This window comes from Prosopis cineraria, unplaced genomic scaffold (assembly GCF_029017545.1).
Source record: "Prosopis cineraria cultivar Desert tree isolate PC_DT_omini unplaced genomic scaffold, ASM2901754v1 PC14, whole genome shotgun sequence".
Taxonomy (NCBI): Eukaryota; Viridiplantae; Streptophyta; class Magnoliopsida; order Fabales; family Fabaceae; genus Prosopis; species Prosopis cineraria.
Window position 1 is genome coordinate 2,116,578 of NW_026555345.1, and position 15,733 is coordinate 2,132,310.

Genomic DNA, 15,733 nt, shown 5'->3' on the forward strand with positions numbered 1-15,733 from the left:
GGTCAATGCCATTTTTCACATCATCATTGCAAGCAGAGATGGCAGGTCTTTGGTAAATTTGTTCTCTTGATGGCCAAGATCACCATTGATGTACGAAGTAGCACTTGGTCTAGGTTCAAAATCTTTGGTGTATATGTTTTCTTGAGCACTAAGATTGTCGTTGCTATAAGATGTTGCACTATGTCTTGGCTCAAAATATTTGGTGAATTTATTGTTTTGACCACTAAAATCACTGTTTTTGTAAGATGTAGCACTTGGCTTAAGCTCAAAATCGTTGGTAAACTTTTCCTTATGGGTGCCAAGATCGCCATTGTTGTATGATGTAGCACTTTGCCTAGGCTCAAAATCTTCGATAAACTTTTCCTCATGATTGGATTGCTAAGATCACCATTGTTGTAATGTAGCACTTGGCTTAGGCTCAAAAACTTTGGTAACTTCTCCTGGGCACCAAGATTGCTGTTGTTGTATGATGTAGCACTTGGCTTAGGCTGAAAATTTTTGATAAACTGTTCCTCATGATTGCCAAGATCACCATTACGTAAGATGTAGCAGTTGGCCTAGGTTCAAAATCTTTGCTAAACTTTTTCTCTTAGGCATTGAGATTGTCGTTATTGTATGATGTAGCACTTAGCCTGGGCTCAAAATCTTTGGTAAACTTTTTCTCTTGGGCACTGAGATTGCCGTTATTGTATGATGTGGCACTTGGCTTAGGCTCAATCTTTGGTAAACTTCTTCTCCTAGGCACCAAGATTGTCGTCATTGTATGAGGTAGCACTTAGCCCAGTCTCAATCTTCAGCGAATTCATTTTCTTAAATGCTTAAATCTCCATTGTTGTAAGTTGAAACACGTGGCCTGGGTTTAAAAGTTCTGCTAGATGTTTTCTCGTGATTGCCCAGATCACCATTGTTGTAAGCTGTAAAAATAGGTCTAGGTTCAAAATCACTGTCATGAGCGGCAATAATAGCAGGTTTGGCTTCAATATCGTGTATGAACATCTTTTCTACCAAGACCCTCACTTTTATCACATTTGTGATTCAATATCCTTCAACGAGATCATTGTGGGATTGAGGTTTTGTTTCAGATTGAATCATAGGATCATCATGAAGAACGCCTTGTATTGCTTGAGGCATGGCCTCATCTTTCATCACCATTGTCCAGTATTCAGCTGGATCTTTTCTTGACGCTCCTGCATCTGCCAACTGCACAACAAAAAGTTGGACAATCATAATAAACGTATGCTTTTACATGTTATTTACCAATAAAATTTTAAAGTTTTGGATATATATATATATATATATTACGAAAACGTATTAAAAGAAAAAGACATGCATTAAAAAAAACAAATTAATCAAACTACATATGTGCCCCCCACCGGAAAAAAAAAACAAAAAAAAAAAAAACGTACAAGGTTGAATTTTGTGTGGTCATCAGAGGAAGTTTAAAATCTGAGCTATATGACTAAGCATTTGAACTTACGATAATAGGACATCATGTAGTACGTACATATATGTATGTAAGGAGAATATAATCATAGATCCTTGTACCTTGATTTTTCCTTTTAATTCTTGAAATTTTATTTCACTGTTCTTGGTTCTGTTAGTTTGATTTGTCTACAACATTAGTCTTTATAAATTTAAAAACGCACACAAGAATCATGAGCCGACATCGATGAAGTTAATTTTGTTGACATGCATTTGCTTCTCTCAATCCATTTGTTGATGTGCATTCAAACTTGCTTTCATCTCTCACATTGTTTTAGTCAAATATATAAAAAGTTTTTTCCCCCATATTTACCTTTAACTTGTAATCTTATTTGGTCATTCCACTTCGATACTATCAACATGTTTTTACCATATTAGTAAATGGGTTGGTAGAGTTATAGCAAAATTATCTCTATTAGTGCTAGCTTATGGTCTTTATGTACATTTTTAAAACTATAAATACTAATGTTGCAGATTGATCAAACTAAAAAGAATGGAAACAATAAAATAAGACTTGACTAGAAATAAAATGTCATCAAAGTATAGAGATCTACTATGATGTGTGTGCCCCTAGTCATTATTCATTTTTTGGTAATAAGTAAAAGTATGTTCTTGGCTTATCATAATTTGAGAAGTACTGCAACAGTATTTCCGAAAGGTATATCTATAAATCTGAAAAATAATTATTATGCAGTAAATTTATAACATTTAGAACCTCCTTTTTTTTTTAATAAAGAAACATTTAGAACCTCTTAGCATTGATGAAAAAGGGTGCCTTTTAACCTAACACCGTTGGGGTAAGAAGATTGAGACGAAACTTGAAATTACTGGAATAATTAAATATAAAGAGGCGAATTAATTAATAGAGGACTTATTAAAAACATAAAAAGAGTAGAAAAACATACCAAGAAAAAGAAGAGAGGAAGGAGGGCAAAAACTGAAGCTCTCATGTTTCGGAGCAAGTTAGAAATTGAAGTTTGAAATTTCTGTGACTCCAAGTCTTGTGGATGCATGGAAATGTGGAATGGAATGTAGCTCCATTGTATTTATTGGCAACGAGACGTGTTACTTGCACCTTTACGTATAGATTAATGGAAAACCTAGACGTTACGTAATATAGTTAGTCTAGACTCTAGAGTAAATTAACTGACACATTTTTCTTATTACATTTTTTTAAAAGAAAAAATTGCTATCATATGCATTGTTGTCAAACTCTGAGTTGATTCTCCGAGTTTATCATTTCTACATTTTTAGTCAACTTATTTATAAATTTAGACTAGATAAAACTCAATTAAACTTGTGAGCTAACTTTTTAAATTTATCATTTTTATATTTTTTGCTTATAAAATTGTATCAACCTACTTATAAACTCATTGAACCAGATAGATATATATTTTGTATAATTGATTCATATAAGTGGTAGGACCTGTTTCAATAAAAAAATAAAACTTGAAAAAACTCAAACTAATAGTAATAAAAAAAGAAAATAAAAGGTATAAAAAATAAGTTGCCTAGTTTGGAAATTTTTATGTTGAGTGTAACAATATATGAATGTATATGGATTTAATTTCAATAATTTATATTTAAATTAAATTGTGATCATATTTTATATTTTAATTATTTAATTATATATTTTAAATGTTATTTATTAATAAATGTAAATTCTTATGTGTTTATGATTCGAGTCTACAGTTTGAATTTATATATCTGTCATGAGTTTACTTAAACTCACGAGTTTAATAACCTTAATGTATGCACTTTTACTCTGATTGGCCTTTTCTTTTGTACAATTAGGGATTAGGGAAAATTACCTGCTTTGATTAACATGATGTCTGTGTGTGAGAATTTTTTGAGTCAGTCAATATGAGTTGGTTGAATTATTGATTAAAAGTATTAATAAGAATTTAATGGTAACACACAAAATAAAATAATCCTAGAATATCTTCAAGGATTTGTGGTTAAGAGTAGAGATCTTGTATGTGTTTTGTTTCATGTCGGTATATATATCTTACTCATCATTAGTTCATTACCCTTCCTCGCTTTGGTTGTTTGCAAAGAAGAGGGCCTCAGCGTTGCCATAAATGAACTCGATGATAGACACTGTAAGCATGTTTTTAATCCAGTCCTTCAAGGAGGGAGCTTCTCTCTTCTGCACCAGCTCTCCCCCAACCTCCTCTAATTTTTAATAATATTTTATATTTTATAGATTTTAATTTTAATTTTATATTTATTAAAATAAAAAATATGTAAAATCTTTAATAAATTTGGTCATTGTTAGACAGTTCATTATTAATTTGGATTGTCCAAATTGAATGTTAAATTTTTTATAAATTAACTATGCAGATTTATTTTGGATAGTTTAGATTTAACATTTTAAAATTGTAATTTTTTAAAAAAATTGGGGAGTGATAATTAAGAGATTATCTTTATTTTTAATATTTTATTTATCAAAATAAAAAATTAAAAAATTAATGTTAAATCTAGATCATCCAAAATAAATTTGCATAATCAAGTTATGAAAATGAAAAAAATTTTAATATTAAATCTGGACTATTTAAATTAAATATGGATTCTCTAGAGTGGCGATGACCAGATTTATTAAAAAATTATTTTTTTATTTTAATTAATATAAAATAAAAATAAAAATGGAAATAACAAATTTTAAATCTCAACACTAAAAATCAGATATTATTATTAGAAATCTAAATGATATAGATATTATTAGAAATTAGAGGATGCATGGAGGAGAGGTTATATGGAGGAGAGAAGCTAAAGGCTTGTTTGGCAATTTTCTCTTAAAATAGTTTTTTGTTCTTTAGAATAAAAAAAAAGTATTTGATAACAAGATTTTAAAAAATAAAAAATTAAATATTACTTTAAAAATATAAAAATAAAAATATTTTTTAAATATTTTATGATTATTGTTCTGTAGAGTAAATGAAAATATGAAAAAGATTTATTTTTGTTTTTTTTAAAACATATTATTTAAAATATTAATTTTTAAAATAATAGAACAAACACAGTTTCAAACAATGCCTAGCTCTTTCAAGGAGAAAGCCCGTAATAATTACCCAATCTCTTCAAAGTTCAAACTGTAAAAAATACCACAATGATCCAATCTTTTATTCGTTGGTGTCATTAAAAGCATGACATACTTTTTTTTTTTAATTATTATAAAAATGATGAGAATCGGCGCGACTGGGTGCCCGAGAAAACGAGAAATTTCCCATGTTAATGCAAACATGCAGTTAAAATTTTTTAATAATAATTTAATATAAAAAATTACTCAATATAATTTATACTTATTTTTATTTAAATTTTCTTAATTTTAACACAAACTTTTTACATTATTTATTTAAGTATTGTCATATTTAATTATTTAAAATTTTTTAAATTTGGAGAGATAGTAGGCAATTACATCATAAAGGCAAATTATTAATTTTTAAAATTTTTAAAATAATTACAAATAAAAATAAGTATTTTAGAATCTTTGATGGAATATTTTTAACAATGTTAAAGATTGAACCTAAAATGTAGGTTTTGAAAATATAAGGGTGTTCTTTATAATTTTAGTAAAACAAAAAGGATCTCACTATATTTTACTTTATATATTTAATTTATTAATTAAAGATTGAAGATTTCTTTCAATTTAATTGACAACAAGATGAACATAAAAATATTATGAAAATATAAGATTGTGAGTTTGAACTTGACCATTTTTTAATTGAAGTAAATATATGATGAGGCATGCCATGTGGTGATGATATAGTAATAAGGTGACATTAATTGATTGGGTGGCATGGCAACATTGATGTTTTGGTGGGACCAAAATTTTGCAAGGTATTAGTGACATAAATGCATTCTATTGTAAAGTTGGACATGCTAATATAGTGTTAATTTTATGCGCTGTTGAAGCCTAAAAAGATAGGACCGATCCTGATTATGTTAGATATTTAAATATGTAACATTATTTGAAGCTTCTCTTTAGATTGGGGTGGCCATTGTTGTAGTCCAAAAAGTTGGGTTAACTTTGGTTTTATTGGCTCGCATAGGATTGGAGTGACAAGGTTTGTTATTTGTCACATCTTTAAGTTAAATGTCAACTAGAAGTGACAACGATTTATTATATGTCACATCTTTGGATTAAATACCAACTTCAAGTGACAATTGCCCATCCATTCATTCTAAGCAAGTCTAGCTAGTTCGAAGTCCCATTGCACATTGACCATTTATTTTCTCCCTTGTTTTGTCCTGGGGAGAGTTCATCCCCGTCTTTTGTTTTTGCATTCCTTAATTACTGTTCAATTGCAAGGCATTTAGTACCTACCTATAACATATATATTTTCTTTATTTAAAAATATAAAACATTTTTAATTAAATTTTTTTCAATTTTTTTTTTCAATTAAGTAGTTATCTTTCTTCAAAATAACACTATCTTTTTATATTTATTTCTATTTAATAGAATATTTTATCTTAAAATAAATATAAAATAATTTATTCAACAGCGGCACTTTTAGAAAAAAGGGTATAATTATACCTTGAAAGATTAAAATATATCTTACATTTTTTAAAATTTAATTTTTTTTAAAAAATGCCTTATATTTTTTAACGGATGGAGTATATAATTAATTATACAATCTTCGTTCAACATTTCTATAAATCATGACCACATGTTGCAGTAGACATTCAGAGTAGAACTCGAGCTAACTCATCAATGGCGACCATGTCTGCGCCGGTAGAGCAAGTCCTTCACATGACGGGCGGAGATGACGAAACAAGCTACGCCAACAACGCTTTAATAACGGTACAAGTCTCCCTTCTCTCTACTTTATAAATCTATTTATTATATGATTTCATGTAAAAGTTATGATTTTTGTTGTCTTTTATAAGCAGCAAAAGGTGATGATGAGAGCAAGACCTATACTTGAAGAAAGCATCCAGAAGATGTACTCCACCAATCTTCCAATGACTTGTTTGAAAGTGGCAGATTTAGGGTGTTCTTCGGGGAAAAATGCGCTTTTGGCGGTATCTAACATCATCAAAATTGTGGATGAAATGAGTGACAGGTTGAAGGTTGAGACACCCACGTTTCAAATCTTCTTGAATGATCTGTTTGGGAATGATTTCAATTCAATCTTCAAGTCAGTGCCAGAGTTCTATGAAAGGATAAAGCAGGACAAGGCAGAGAAACAGCATGGTACAACATGTTTGATCAATGCAACGCCTGGCAGTTTCTATGGCACTCTCTTCCCCTCCAATTCTATCCATTTCTTCCATTCCTCTTACTCTCTCCATTATATATCTCAGGTCAACTCTACCTCCCTTCATATGATTTAAACATATCTGTTAGTTTAATTTCTGGGATAATAAAACTGTTTAGTCTTGCAAGCTTGTTTCAATTATTAATTTGATTGCTCAAGTTTAAATTTTATCGATTTAATCTCTTAAATTTGCCTCAATCATTAATTTGGTTCCTCAATTTTATTTTATTAATTTAATATCTTAAATTTATTTTAGTTATCGATTTCATCCTTATTATTTAAAGAACACATAATACTGTTAAAATATGTTGACTTGAATAACACAATATTCATGTAGCCATGTAAGCCAATAAAATGACATGTAATTATTTAGACAGGAAAAAATAGATTAATTTTTTTTTAAAATGAACAAAACATAACATAAGGGGTTAGATTAATATAAATTAAACTAATTTAAGAACTAATTTGTTTTTATTTAACTATATATATACATGCCAACTCATTAATATATTTTATATATTAAATTAATTTGAGAGTCAACTTAATTTGTATTTTAAACTTACAGAGTTAATATGATAATTTAAGAAAACAGAGGGAATTAAATTGATAATTGAAGATAAATTTAAGAAAATGACAGTACGATTACCCCTTAACTTTTGAACAACACAATTCCTATATTTTTCTTCATATTTTGTTCTGTTTGACCAACATGATCAGATAGTGATACACCACCTACTCTTTTATTTGCAAACCAGGTATACGTACGTTTATTTATATATGTATTACATCGAATAAAATAGTTTTCTTGTTTTCAAATACCAAATATTCAAATAACAGCTTTATCATGATAAACAAGAGTCTGAGTCTTACGCTCTTTGAAAGTTTCAAAGTTTACTTTGAAAAGACTAAAACTAAGATAAAAGGACATTCTAAGAGTTCAGTTATGTAGAACAGTTGCATCAATACTAAGGTTGAATTATGTATGATGTTGGAGATGACAGGCTCCAAAATGGTGGAGTGATGAGGAAGCAAAGTTAGGAGATGATGAAGATAACAATATTTATGTGACAAGCAACAGTCCTCCATCATACTCTGAGCAGTTTAGGAAAGATTTCAATTTGTTTGTAAGATCACGTTCTCGGGAATTGGTGCTTGGGGGTGGTATGCTCCTCACATTTGCTGGTAGATATGATACTCCTCAAGATATAACTGCTCCGGGGCTCATTCGTATGATCCTCAATAACATGGTCTCACAGGTAAACTCATGGTTATAATTATATATAATAACATTGGATTAAATTAATCAGATTAGATTAACAATCATTTTAGCATAATGAATATATATATATATATATATATAGAAGACAATAAAGGGCAAGAGGGTCGTAAATTCTTCACTACCCATCCTACCTAATTTTATTGCTAATTTGCTATATTCATCTCACAATTTTGTAGAAGTTTTCATTGTTGTCTACTTAATTAGCACAAAACCTTTAAAATGGCATATTTCAGCTTCTAATAAATTTTTTTCCAGATAAACTTTTATATCCATATCAATGCTTCTTTTTTTTTTATATATTTAAGTTTGAATGCAAGTTTTTTTAATCATAGCTTTGAAGTCATATTGATACTTCTCTACATTTATATAATATGGAAATACCTGGTAGGTTCCGGGAAGAACACGAATGATGGCTACCATGTCTTTGACCATGTGCCCTGAAGTCAAAAAAATTTGAATTCTTTCTATTGGATAATTTCTCCATTTGTCTTCATAGAAAATTGTAGCCGTTGGATCTGGATTTGATGGTCTAGATTCATCATTGAATGATTCAAACCTCTGAAGCTTTAGTGTGATTTTTAAATAATTATCAGCTAATATTAGCTATTATTTTACAATGAATTATTGGATTCAATCATTAACTAATATATTATCTGCATCCTCAATAATCCACATCCAAAATATGATCAAAATATCAAAATTAAGTTTGTTTTTGTTGTCAGTTTTCTTTAAATATAATCAAATGTTGACTATATTATATTCCAATTCTGCAGAATTTGATTGAAGAGGCAAGGTTGGCGCATTTCAATGTGCCATTTTATACTGCTACAGAAAACGAGGTTAGAGAAATAATAAAAGGAGAAGGGTCTTTTAGTATTGAAAGATTTGAGAGCATCAAAACAAGTTGGGATGGATCGAGCCTAGATGAAGAAGGCATAGAGAGTTTTGAGGATGATGATGAGAGAGGGGAATTCGTAGCCAGATATGTAAGAGCAATCTTTGAACCTCTTTTGAAGGTACATTTCGGAGAAGGAGTCATGGATGAACTCTTCCTTAGATTTAAGAACAAGGTTATCCAATTCCTGCCCAAGTTGGTGTATAATGCTTTCGTCATATCTCTTGTTAAAATTGCTTGAATGAGAGTCATACTGACATAGCTAAATGTCTTTCAATAATCAATAATCTAATGCTAGTTGGGTGTGGAGAGCATCTTGGGATGAGGAGGACAATACATGTGGGCCTATGATTTCAAGAGGATGCGTAAAAAAAAAAAAAAGCATTAGGGGAAAACTATTCAAGTCTTCCCATTAATGGAGATGAACTGTGTTTCTTTGTTGATTTTGCTGCTGTAACTATGGTCCATAAGTCAAAGTGTTGTTTGGATATTTTTAATGAATACTTGAGAGTCGTTTTATGTATTTTCAGTATCTCTGCGTCGTTCACGTCAAGCCAAGATACTTACTAATGTTCTTCACATGTGTACTTGAGCTATTGGTTGAACACAGATTTAATTTGTTAGTTTCTTTTATTTATAACTATTGATTGAAATTTAATGAACGTGAGTGCAGCTAGTTATATTAATTACTGAGTCACTTTGGGCCTTTGGCGTATTACATAGCAGAGAGGATAATGTTCTATTAGGGATGGAGAGCAACGCTTGGGAAGAGGAGAGAGGAGAGACGGGCAAGAATAGCATAATGAAGCCATATTTTAACTCAAAACCTCAAAGCTCAAGTTTATAGGTCATTTTCTTTTATTTTATATTAGTTAATAAGCCTAATTTATTTGATGTGAAATTTCTCACATTATCTTTAGTCCACCCATACTTAGACAACCTAATAATTTCCCCTCAAATGTGAGTCAACAAGCTCTCCATATCAAAGACGCTCTAAACACCAAGTCTCTGTTTTTCAAGGCCAGCCCAATTTTCAGGCTTCAAAAAGTGTGATGCATATAAGTCCCTATTACAATCAGGGTCAATCCTATTTTGGGCTTCAAATGTGTGCGCAATAACAGGCTTACAAGTCTCGGATGAGACCTGGCTCTGATATCACTTGTTAGAAATGGGGAGCGACCGCCTGGGAAGGGGAGAGAGGAGAGACATGCAAGATTAGCAAAAAAATATCACATCTTAACTCAAAACCTCAAAACTTAAGTTTATGAGTTCTTTTTCTTTATTATATATTAGTTATTAAAACTAATTTTATTTGATGTGGACTTCTCATATCGTCTTATGTTCACTCACATTTAAACAACCTAACATGTTCATGATTAATCTGTGTTTAAATTAGAGTTGGCAAAATTGAGTTTGGATGGAATTTATTTTGGTAACTTGATTTTGATTAGAATTGATTTTGCTAATTATGAGCTTATATAAGTTTTTTTGTAATTCAAATAAGCTTATAAGTTTAAACCAGAAAAAAACTTTGGTTTCAAAACAGAAAAATTTGGCTAATTATATGCTTATAAATTTATTAATATTGTATATCATCTTTAATTAAATTTATACTTAAAAGGTTTGAATTTGGAGTTTTGTCAAAATTAATTGGAGAGATTTCATCAATTCAAAAATTGTGAGATTCATGAGGAGTAGAAGAAAAAAAGATAAAAAAGGCAAGAGCTTGTAGCATGAAATAGTTCTCTCTAAGTCACTCATTTATTTTGTTACATTTTTCATTTTCAACTTAAAAACATAACAAGCCACACCATATGTATTACTTGCGATAATACACACATAGCATACACACATGACCTTTTTAACCTTCATCTTCAAAAGGACTATTCATCCTCTTCATCATTTATTCAATAAAAGATAGACACATTCAACCCTAGTAGGCTTGAAGTCACTTTTCACATCATCACTACAAACTGAGTCATTGGGTCGAGGTTCAAATCCTTGGTCAACTTTTTTTTATGAGCATCAAGATCATCATTGTTGTAAGATGTAATACTTGGTCTAGGCTCAAAAGTAGAACTTTTTTCTTGAACACCAAACTTGTCATTATTGTAAGATGTTACACTCAATCTAGGCTCCAAATTGGTGATCAATCTTTTCTCTCTAGCATTCAGATTGCCATTGTTGTAAGATGTCACACTAGGCTTGGGCTCAAAATCTTTTGTGGATCTTTTCTCTTTAACACCAAGATCACCATTATTGTAAGATGTTACACTAGGCGTGGGCTTTAAATCTTTTGTGAATCTTTTCGCTTTAACCCCAAAATCGCCATTCTTGTAAGATGTAACACTGAGCCTAGGCTCAAAATCTTTCGTAAATCTTTTCTCTTTAGCACCAAGATCACCATCATTATAAGATGTAACACTGAGCCTAGGCTCAAAATCTTCCGTGAATCTTCTCTGTTTAGCACCAAGATCACCATTGTTGTAAGATGTCACACTGGGTCTAGGCTCAAAATCTTTCGTGAATCTTCTCTCTTTAGCACTAAGATTGCCATCTTTGTAAGATGTCACACTGGGCCTGAGCTCAAAATCTTCTATGAATCTTCTCTCTTTAGTACCAAGATTGTCATTATTGTAAGATGTTACATTGGGCTTGGGATCAAAATCTTCTATGAATCTTCTCTCTTCAGCACCAAGATCATCATTGTTGTAAGATGTCACACTTGGTCTAAGTTTAAAATCTTTGGTGAATCCTTTTTCTCTAGCACCAAGATCTCCATTGTTGTAAGATGTTACACTAAGCTTAGGCTCAAAATCTTCAGTGAATCTTTTTTTCCGAGCACCAAGATTGCCATTATTGTAAGATGTTATACTGGATCTCGGCTCAAAATCTTCACTAAATCTTTTCTCTTTGGCACCAAGATTGCCATTGTTGTAAGATGTCACACTTGGCCTAGGTTCAAAACCATCATCATAAGCTGCTGTAATGGTGGGTCTAGCTTCAATATCTTGTATGAATATCTTTTCTAATGTAACAAGAGCCTCACCTTCATCATCACATTTGTGATTCAATCCTTCAACAAGATGATTGTGGGATTGAGGTTTAGTTTCAGATTGAATCAAAGGAGAATTATGATGAAGAAGGCCTTGTATTACTTGAACTTGAGGCATGGCCTCATCTTTCATCATTGTTCTCCAGTATTCACCTCCATCTTTTCTTGAGGATGCAGTATTAGCCACCTACTCCGAACCCACAATAAGTTGGACAATAGTATAGTATTAAATTAGTTAATTAATTAAAAATTTGGGATATATACCACATATTGCAAGAAAATGTATAAACGGAAAAGTAGACATGCAATCCTAATACAATCGAACAAGTTAATTGCGATATACCTATTATTTACGTTAACTTTTGGGCCATTTATACTTAAATATGCTCATTAATTATGCTAAATTAAAGCAAAAACCATATATGTATAGTCTCACTAAAGTCATTAGTTGTCAAATTTTAAGAAAGAAAAGAAAAAAAAAGGACCCAAAAATGTCATTAAAATAGGATATTTCATATTAAGGATCTCGAATAGACTCAAAAACTCTCAACTAGAGGTGGATATACTATCAAGGAACTCAACCACAAGCGAATGAGTGGAAAAATCTACGATATCCCTCGCTTCAATTACAACCATGCACAGACACACTATAAAGAGAGACGTCCGCATGCGGATGAAACAGAAACCAAAAGGTCTCTCGCCTCACATCTCATCCACGAGCGGACAAGAGTGCACTGAGCACGACCGCACGCGGACGACACGTCGTGAGACTGATCGACAATTCAACATGCCCCCACAAACAAAAGTTGCAAGGTTAAAAGTTTTGTGGCAATCAAAAGGAAGAGCAGAGCAAGGATTTTTAATTAGTTGAAGGGCAAGATTACAAAGCAAAAAATATATGATAAATGAAGAAAATATATCCACTTAAAATATGAAACTATTTACGATATATATAAGATAATATAAACATTTCAACATATTAATATTCAACTTTTAAAATATCTAGTTAAAAAATTTGTAAATTTATTCTTTAATTAAGTTACGTACGTCAATACTTCTTGATATAAAAATCATCAATAATCATAGTATTGATAAACTTTTAGCAATCTCCTTATACCATCATTTCCTCATCAGTAAGAAAATCGTCCTCTATTTCTTTTTGGACATTTGTTGTGGAAATTGGATTCTAATTAATTCAATAGAAAATCTCACAAGCAAATGTCCTTAGCATTAAGAGAGTTATTTTTCCTTGAAGAGCGCACAATTTTCGGATCCTAAGAATGAATTCAAGTCATTAATGCAAAGGGATCGAACGTTTGCAATCTTGTTAAAAAAAATTTACTTTTCAATTGAAATATGAATTGTAACATTTTGAGCTTGATCTGCTCAAAAATTTTACTTTTCAAGTCATTTAATGAATTTATATCAAAAGCTTGTGGAGATTAAAAAGTCTGGTTTCCTATTCATGGATTGATATTTTTTTTTATAGCTTGTATTGACTCTTTTAGCATTATAATAGAATAAAATTTTCATAATCTTTTTGGGGACCGAAATTTATAAAACCATCTCTATAAGGTGAGGGAGAAATAATCACGCATTCAATTGATACTGTTTATTCTATTTGTGTGAGAAAAATATTAGAAAAGAAGGTCTCACATCCAGTTGTAGTTAGAAAGTATATCACAAATATATAAAGCTTATGATATTCTCTAATCCTTTTTACAAGTTATTTATATCAATCTCATTAATACTAATATTAAAAAAAATAAAAGAAATAAAAGTGTGTAAGATTTTAAATATGCCTCTATATAATAAATATAAAAAGTGATGTTATGTTACTTTCTTTCTATCATGAAATATAATTTTAAAAATAATTTTAAAATATTATTTAAAAAGTTATACCGTGACTTATAAATGGGAATGAAGGAAGGATTTAACTAAGTAAATTAATTAAGTTAGTTTGGTAAAATAGAGAATTCTCAAATACACTTAATGTAAAAGTTTGACAAGGAAGAATGGTGTCTATATCTAGAACCTCTTAGTATCTATCCCTGAGGTAAAATGATTATAACGAAACTTAATTACAGGAAAAATCAAATGGAAGAGGCGAATTAATTGACAAAAGAGTAATTACAATACAGAGGAAAGAGTTAGATAAAAACGTACCAAGAAAAAGAAGAGAGGAAGGAAGGCAAAAGTTGAAGCTCTCATGTTTTCAATTATAATTTGGAAACTTTTGTAATTTCTATGAATGGATGGAATGGAGAGGATATGTAGCTTCATTGTATTTATAGGCAAGGAGACGTGACGTGTGCATCTTCATGTAAAAATTAATTAAAAATGTCGACAATAACATAATAATTGAAAAGGTTGAATATAGTGCAGACGACACATATCAGAAAATTACATAATTTGATTACAATATATATGCCACTCCATTTCTTAAAGTCAGTTTATGTGAGTTGGTTGAATTATTGGTTAAAAGAATTGACAAGAATTTTAGTTTATGTTTAGAAGATGGAGTCATTTTGAGATTGTTAAATTATTTAAGTGTGAGTGGATTTAAGATGATATAAGAAATCTCAAATAAAATAAAATTAAATTTAATAACCAATATAAAATAAAGAGAAATAACTTATAAACTTGAGTTTAATTTTGAGGTTTTAAGTTAAAATGTAGCTAGTGTCCTTCCATTACTCTTATTCATTTCTTCTCTCCTCTCATGTTTAGGCCATGGCTCCCTATTCCTAATAGAAATAAATTAATTAAAAGAGAAAGGGGGAGGAGAAGGTTCCTTAATTACTTCTCGTTTAAGAAAAGCATTAATTCTTTAGAATTTTAATTTTTGTATGCCAAACAATAAGACAGATATCCCACAACATATGTTTCCTTTGTTGAATCTTCCTTCACTTATATCAAACTTGACCTATGCATGACTCATGCCTCATGAAATAAAATATCAAGCATTGGTGTGTTTCTTGAGAAGCTGATGTCATGAAGAAGGCAATCCACAAAGAGTTTTGACTAGCAAAAGATTGAGTAAAATGTCATAGAATGGACCTGTAGGGGATATTGGCTCTCAAATGTGAATGTGTGGCTATAAGTCTCACATCGAATGGTTTTATAAGAAAATAGGTTTAATTAATAAATAATAATGGGCTCACTTGCTCTATAGGCATGTCCTTTGAGATTAGTTCTCTTTTTAAAATTTGTGCTTGTAACATTGGTCCTTACTCAATTCATTAAAGAGGCAAGAACTTAAGTCACTTATTGTGAATAATAATAATTAAATATTTTTTTATTTTAACCACTCATTTTCTTGATTAATATGATATGATGAACTGCTGTGATTAGGACATGTATTGGTCTTGTTTCCATTGAGTTGAATATTCTTAAATTTATGTTCAACTAAGATCAGTAGAGATTTCTGTATGTGTTTTCTGTTCTATTATGTATGTACATGTGTGTGTGTGTGTGTGATTTGTTATTCTTCACTTAGTAGCTCTCGCACACTTAAAGAAGGTGCTTAGTGCCATTATGCATGGCTCAAGACCACTAACTCTGAAGGTATATCTGTATTATGCATTTTGGTGATAGAAGTAATGAATTAAATTTTTGCAACATAAAGAATATTTATATTCTCATCACTATCATGGACACTGTCCTTTCTTTTTTTGGTTTACTTAGAAAGAGGAGGGTCTCTCCAACTTGAGGTTGAGGGTATGTCTTCTCTTCTTTGTATTACAGCAGAGATATGAAAT

General features: G+C 30.5%; 3 protein-coding genes across 3 annotated transcripts; 1 reads left to right on the plus strand and 2 right to left on the minus strand.

The window, feature by feature from the left end:
* Nucleotides 1-15: 15 nt before the first annotated feature.
* On the minus strand, nt 16-2,432 carry LOC129293069 (organ-specific protein P4-like). Its single transcript, XM_054930874.1, has 3 exons — nt 2,388-2,432; nt 1,051-1,200; nt 16-378 (listed from the first exon to the last, which is right to left on the minus strand). The coding sequence occupies exons 1-3, from the start codon at nt 2,430-2,432 to the stop codon at nt 16-18; spliced, it is 558 nt and encodes a 185-aa protein (XP_054786849.1).
* Nucleotides 2,433-6,148: 3,716 nt separating this feature from the next.
* LOC129293495 (probable caffeine synthase MTL2) lies at nt 6,149-9,540 on the plus strand. The gene is made up of 4 exons (XM_054931498.1): nt 6,149-6,286; nt 6,376-6,789; nt 7,745-7,999; nt 8,796-9,540. Exons 1-4 carry the CDS (start codon nt 6,197-6,199, stop codon nt 9,156-9,158), a joined length of 1,122 nt encoding a protein of 373 aa, XP_054787473.1. The 5' UTR covers nt 6,149-6,196; the 3' UTR covers nt 9,159-9,540.
* A 1,103-nt stretch (nt 9,541-10,643) lies between these two features.
* LOC129293494 (uncharacterized) lies at nt 10,644-14,229 on the minus strand. Its single transcript, XM_054931497.1, has 2 exons — nt 14,139-14,229; nt 10,644-12,159 (listed from the first exon to the last, which is right to left on the minus strand). Exons 1-2 carry the CDS (start codon nt 14,181-14,183, stop codon nt 10,873-10,875), a joined length of 1,332 nt encoding a protein of 443 aa, XP_054787472.1. The 5' UTR covers nt 14,184-14,229; the 3' UTR covers nt 10,644-10,872.
* Nucleotides 14,230-15,733: the final 1,504 nt, after the last annotated feature.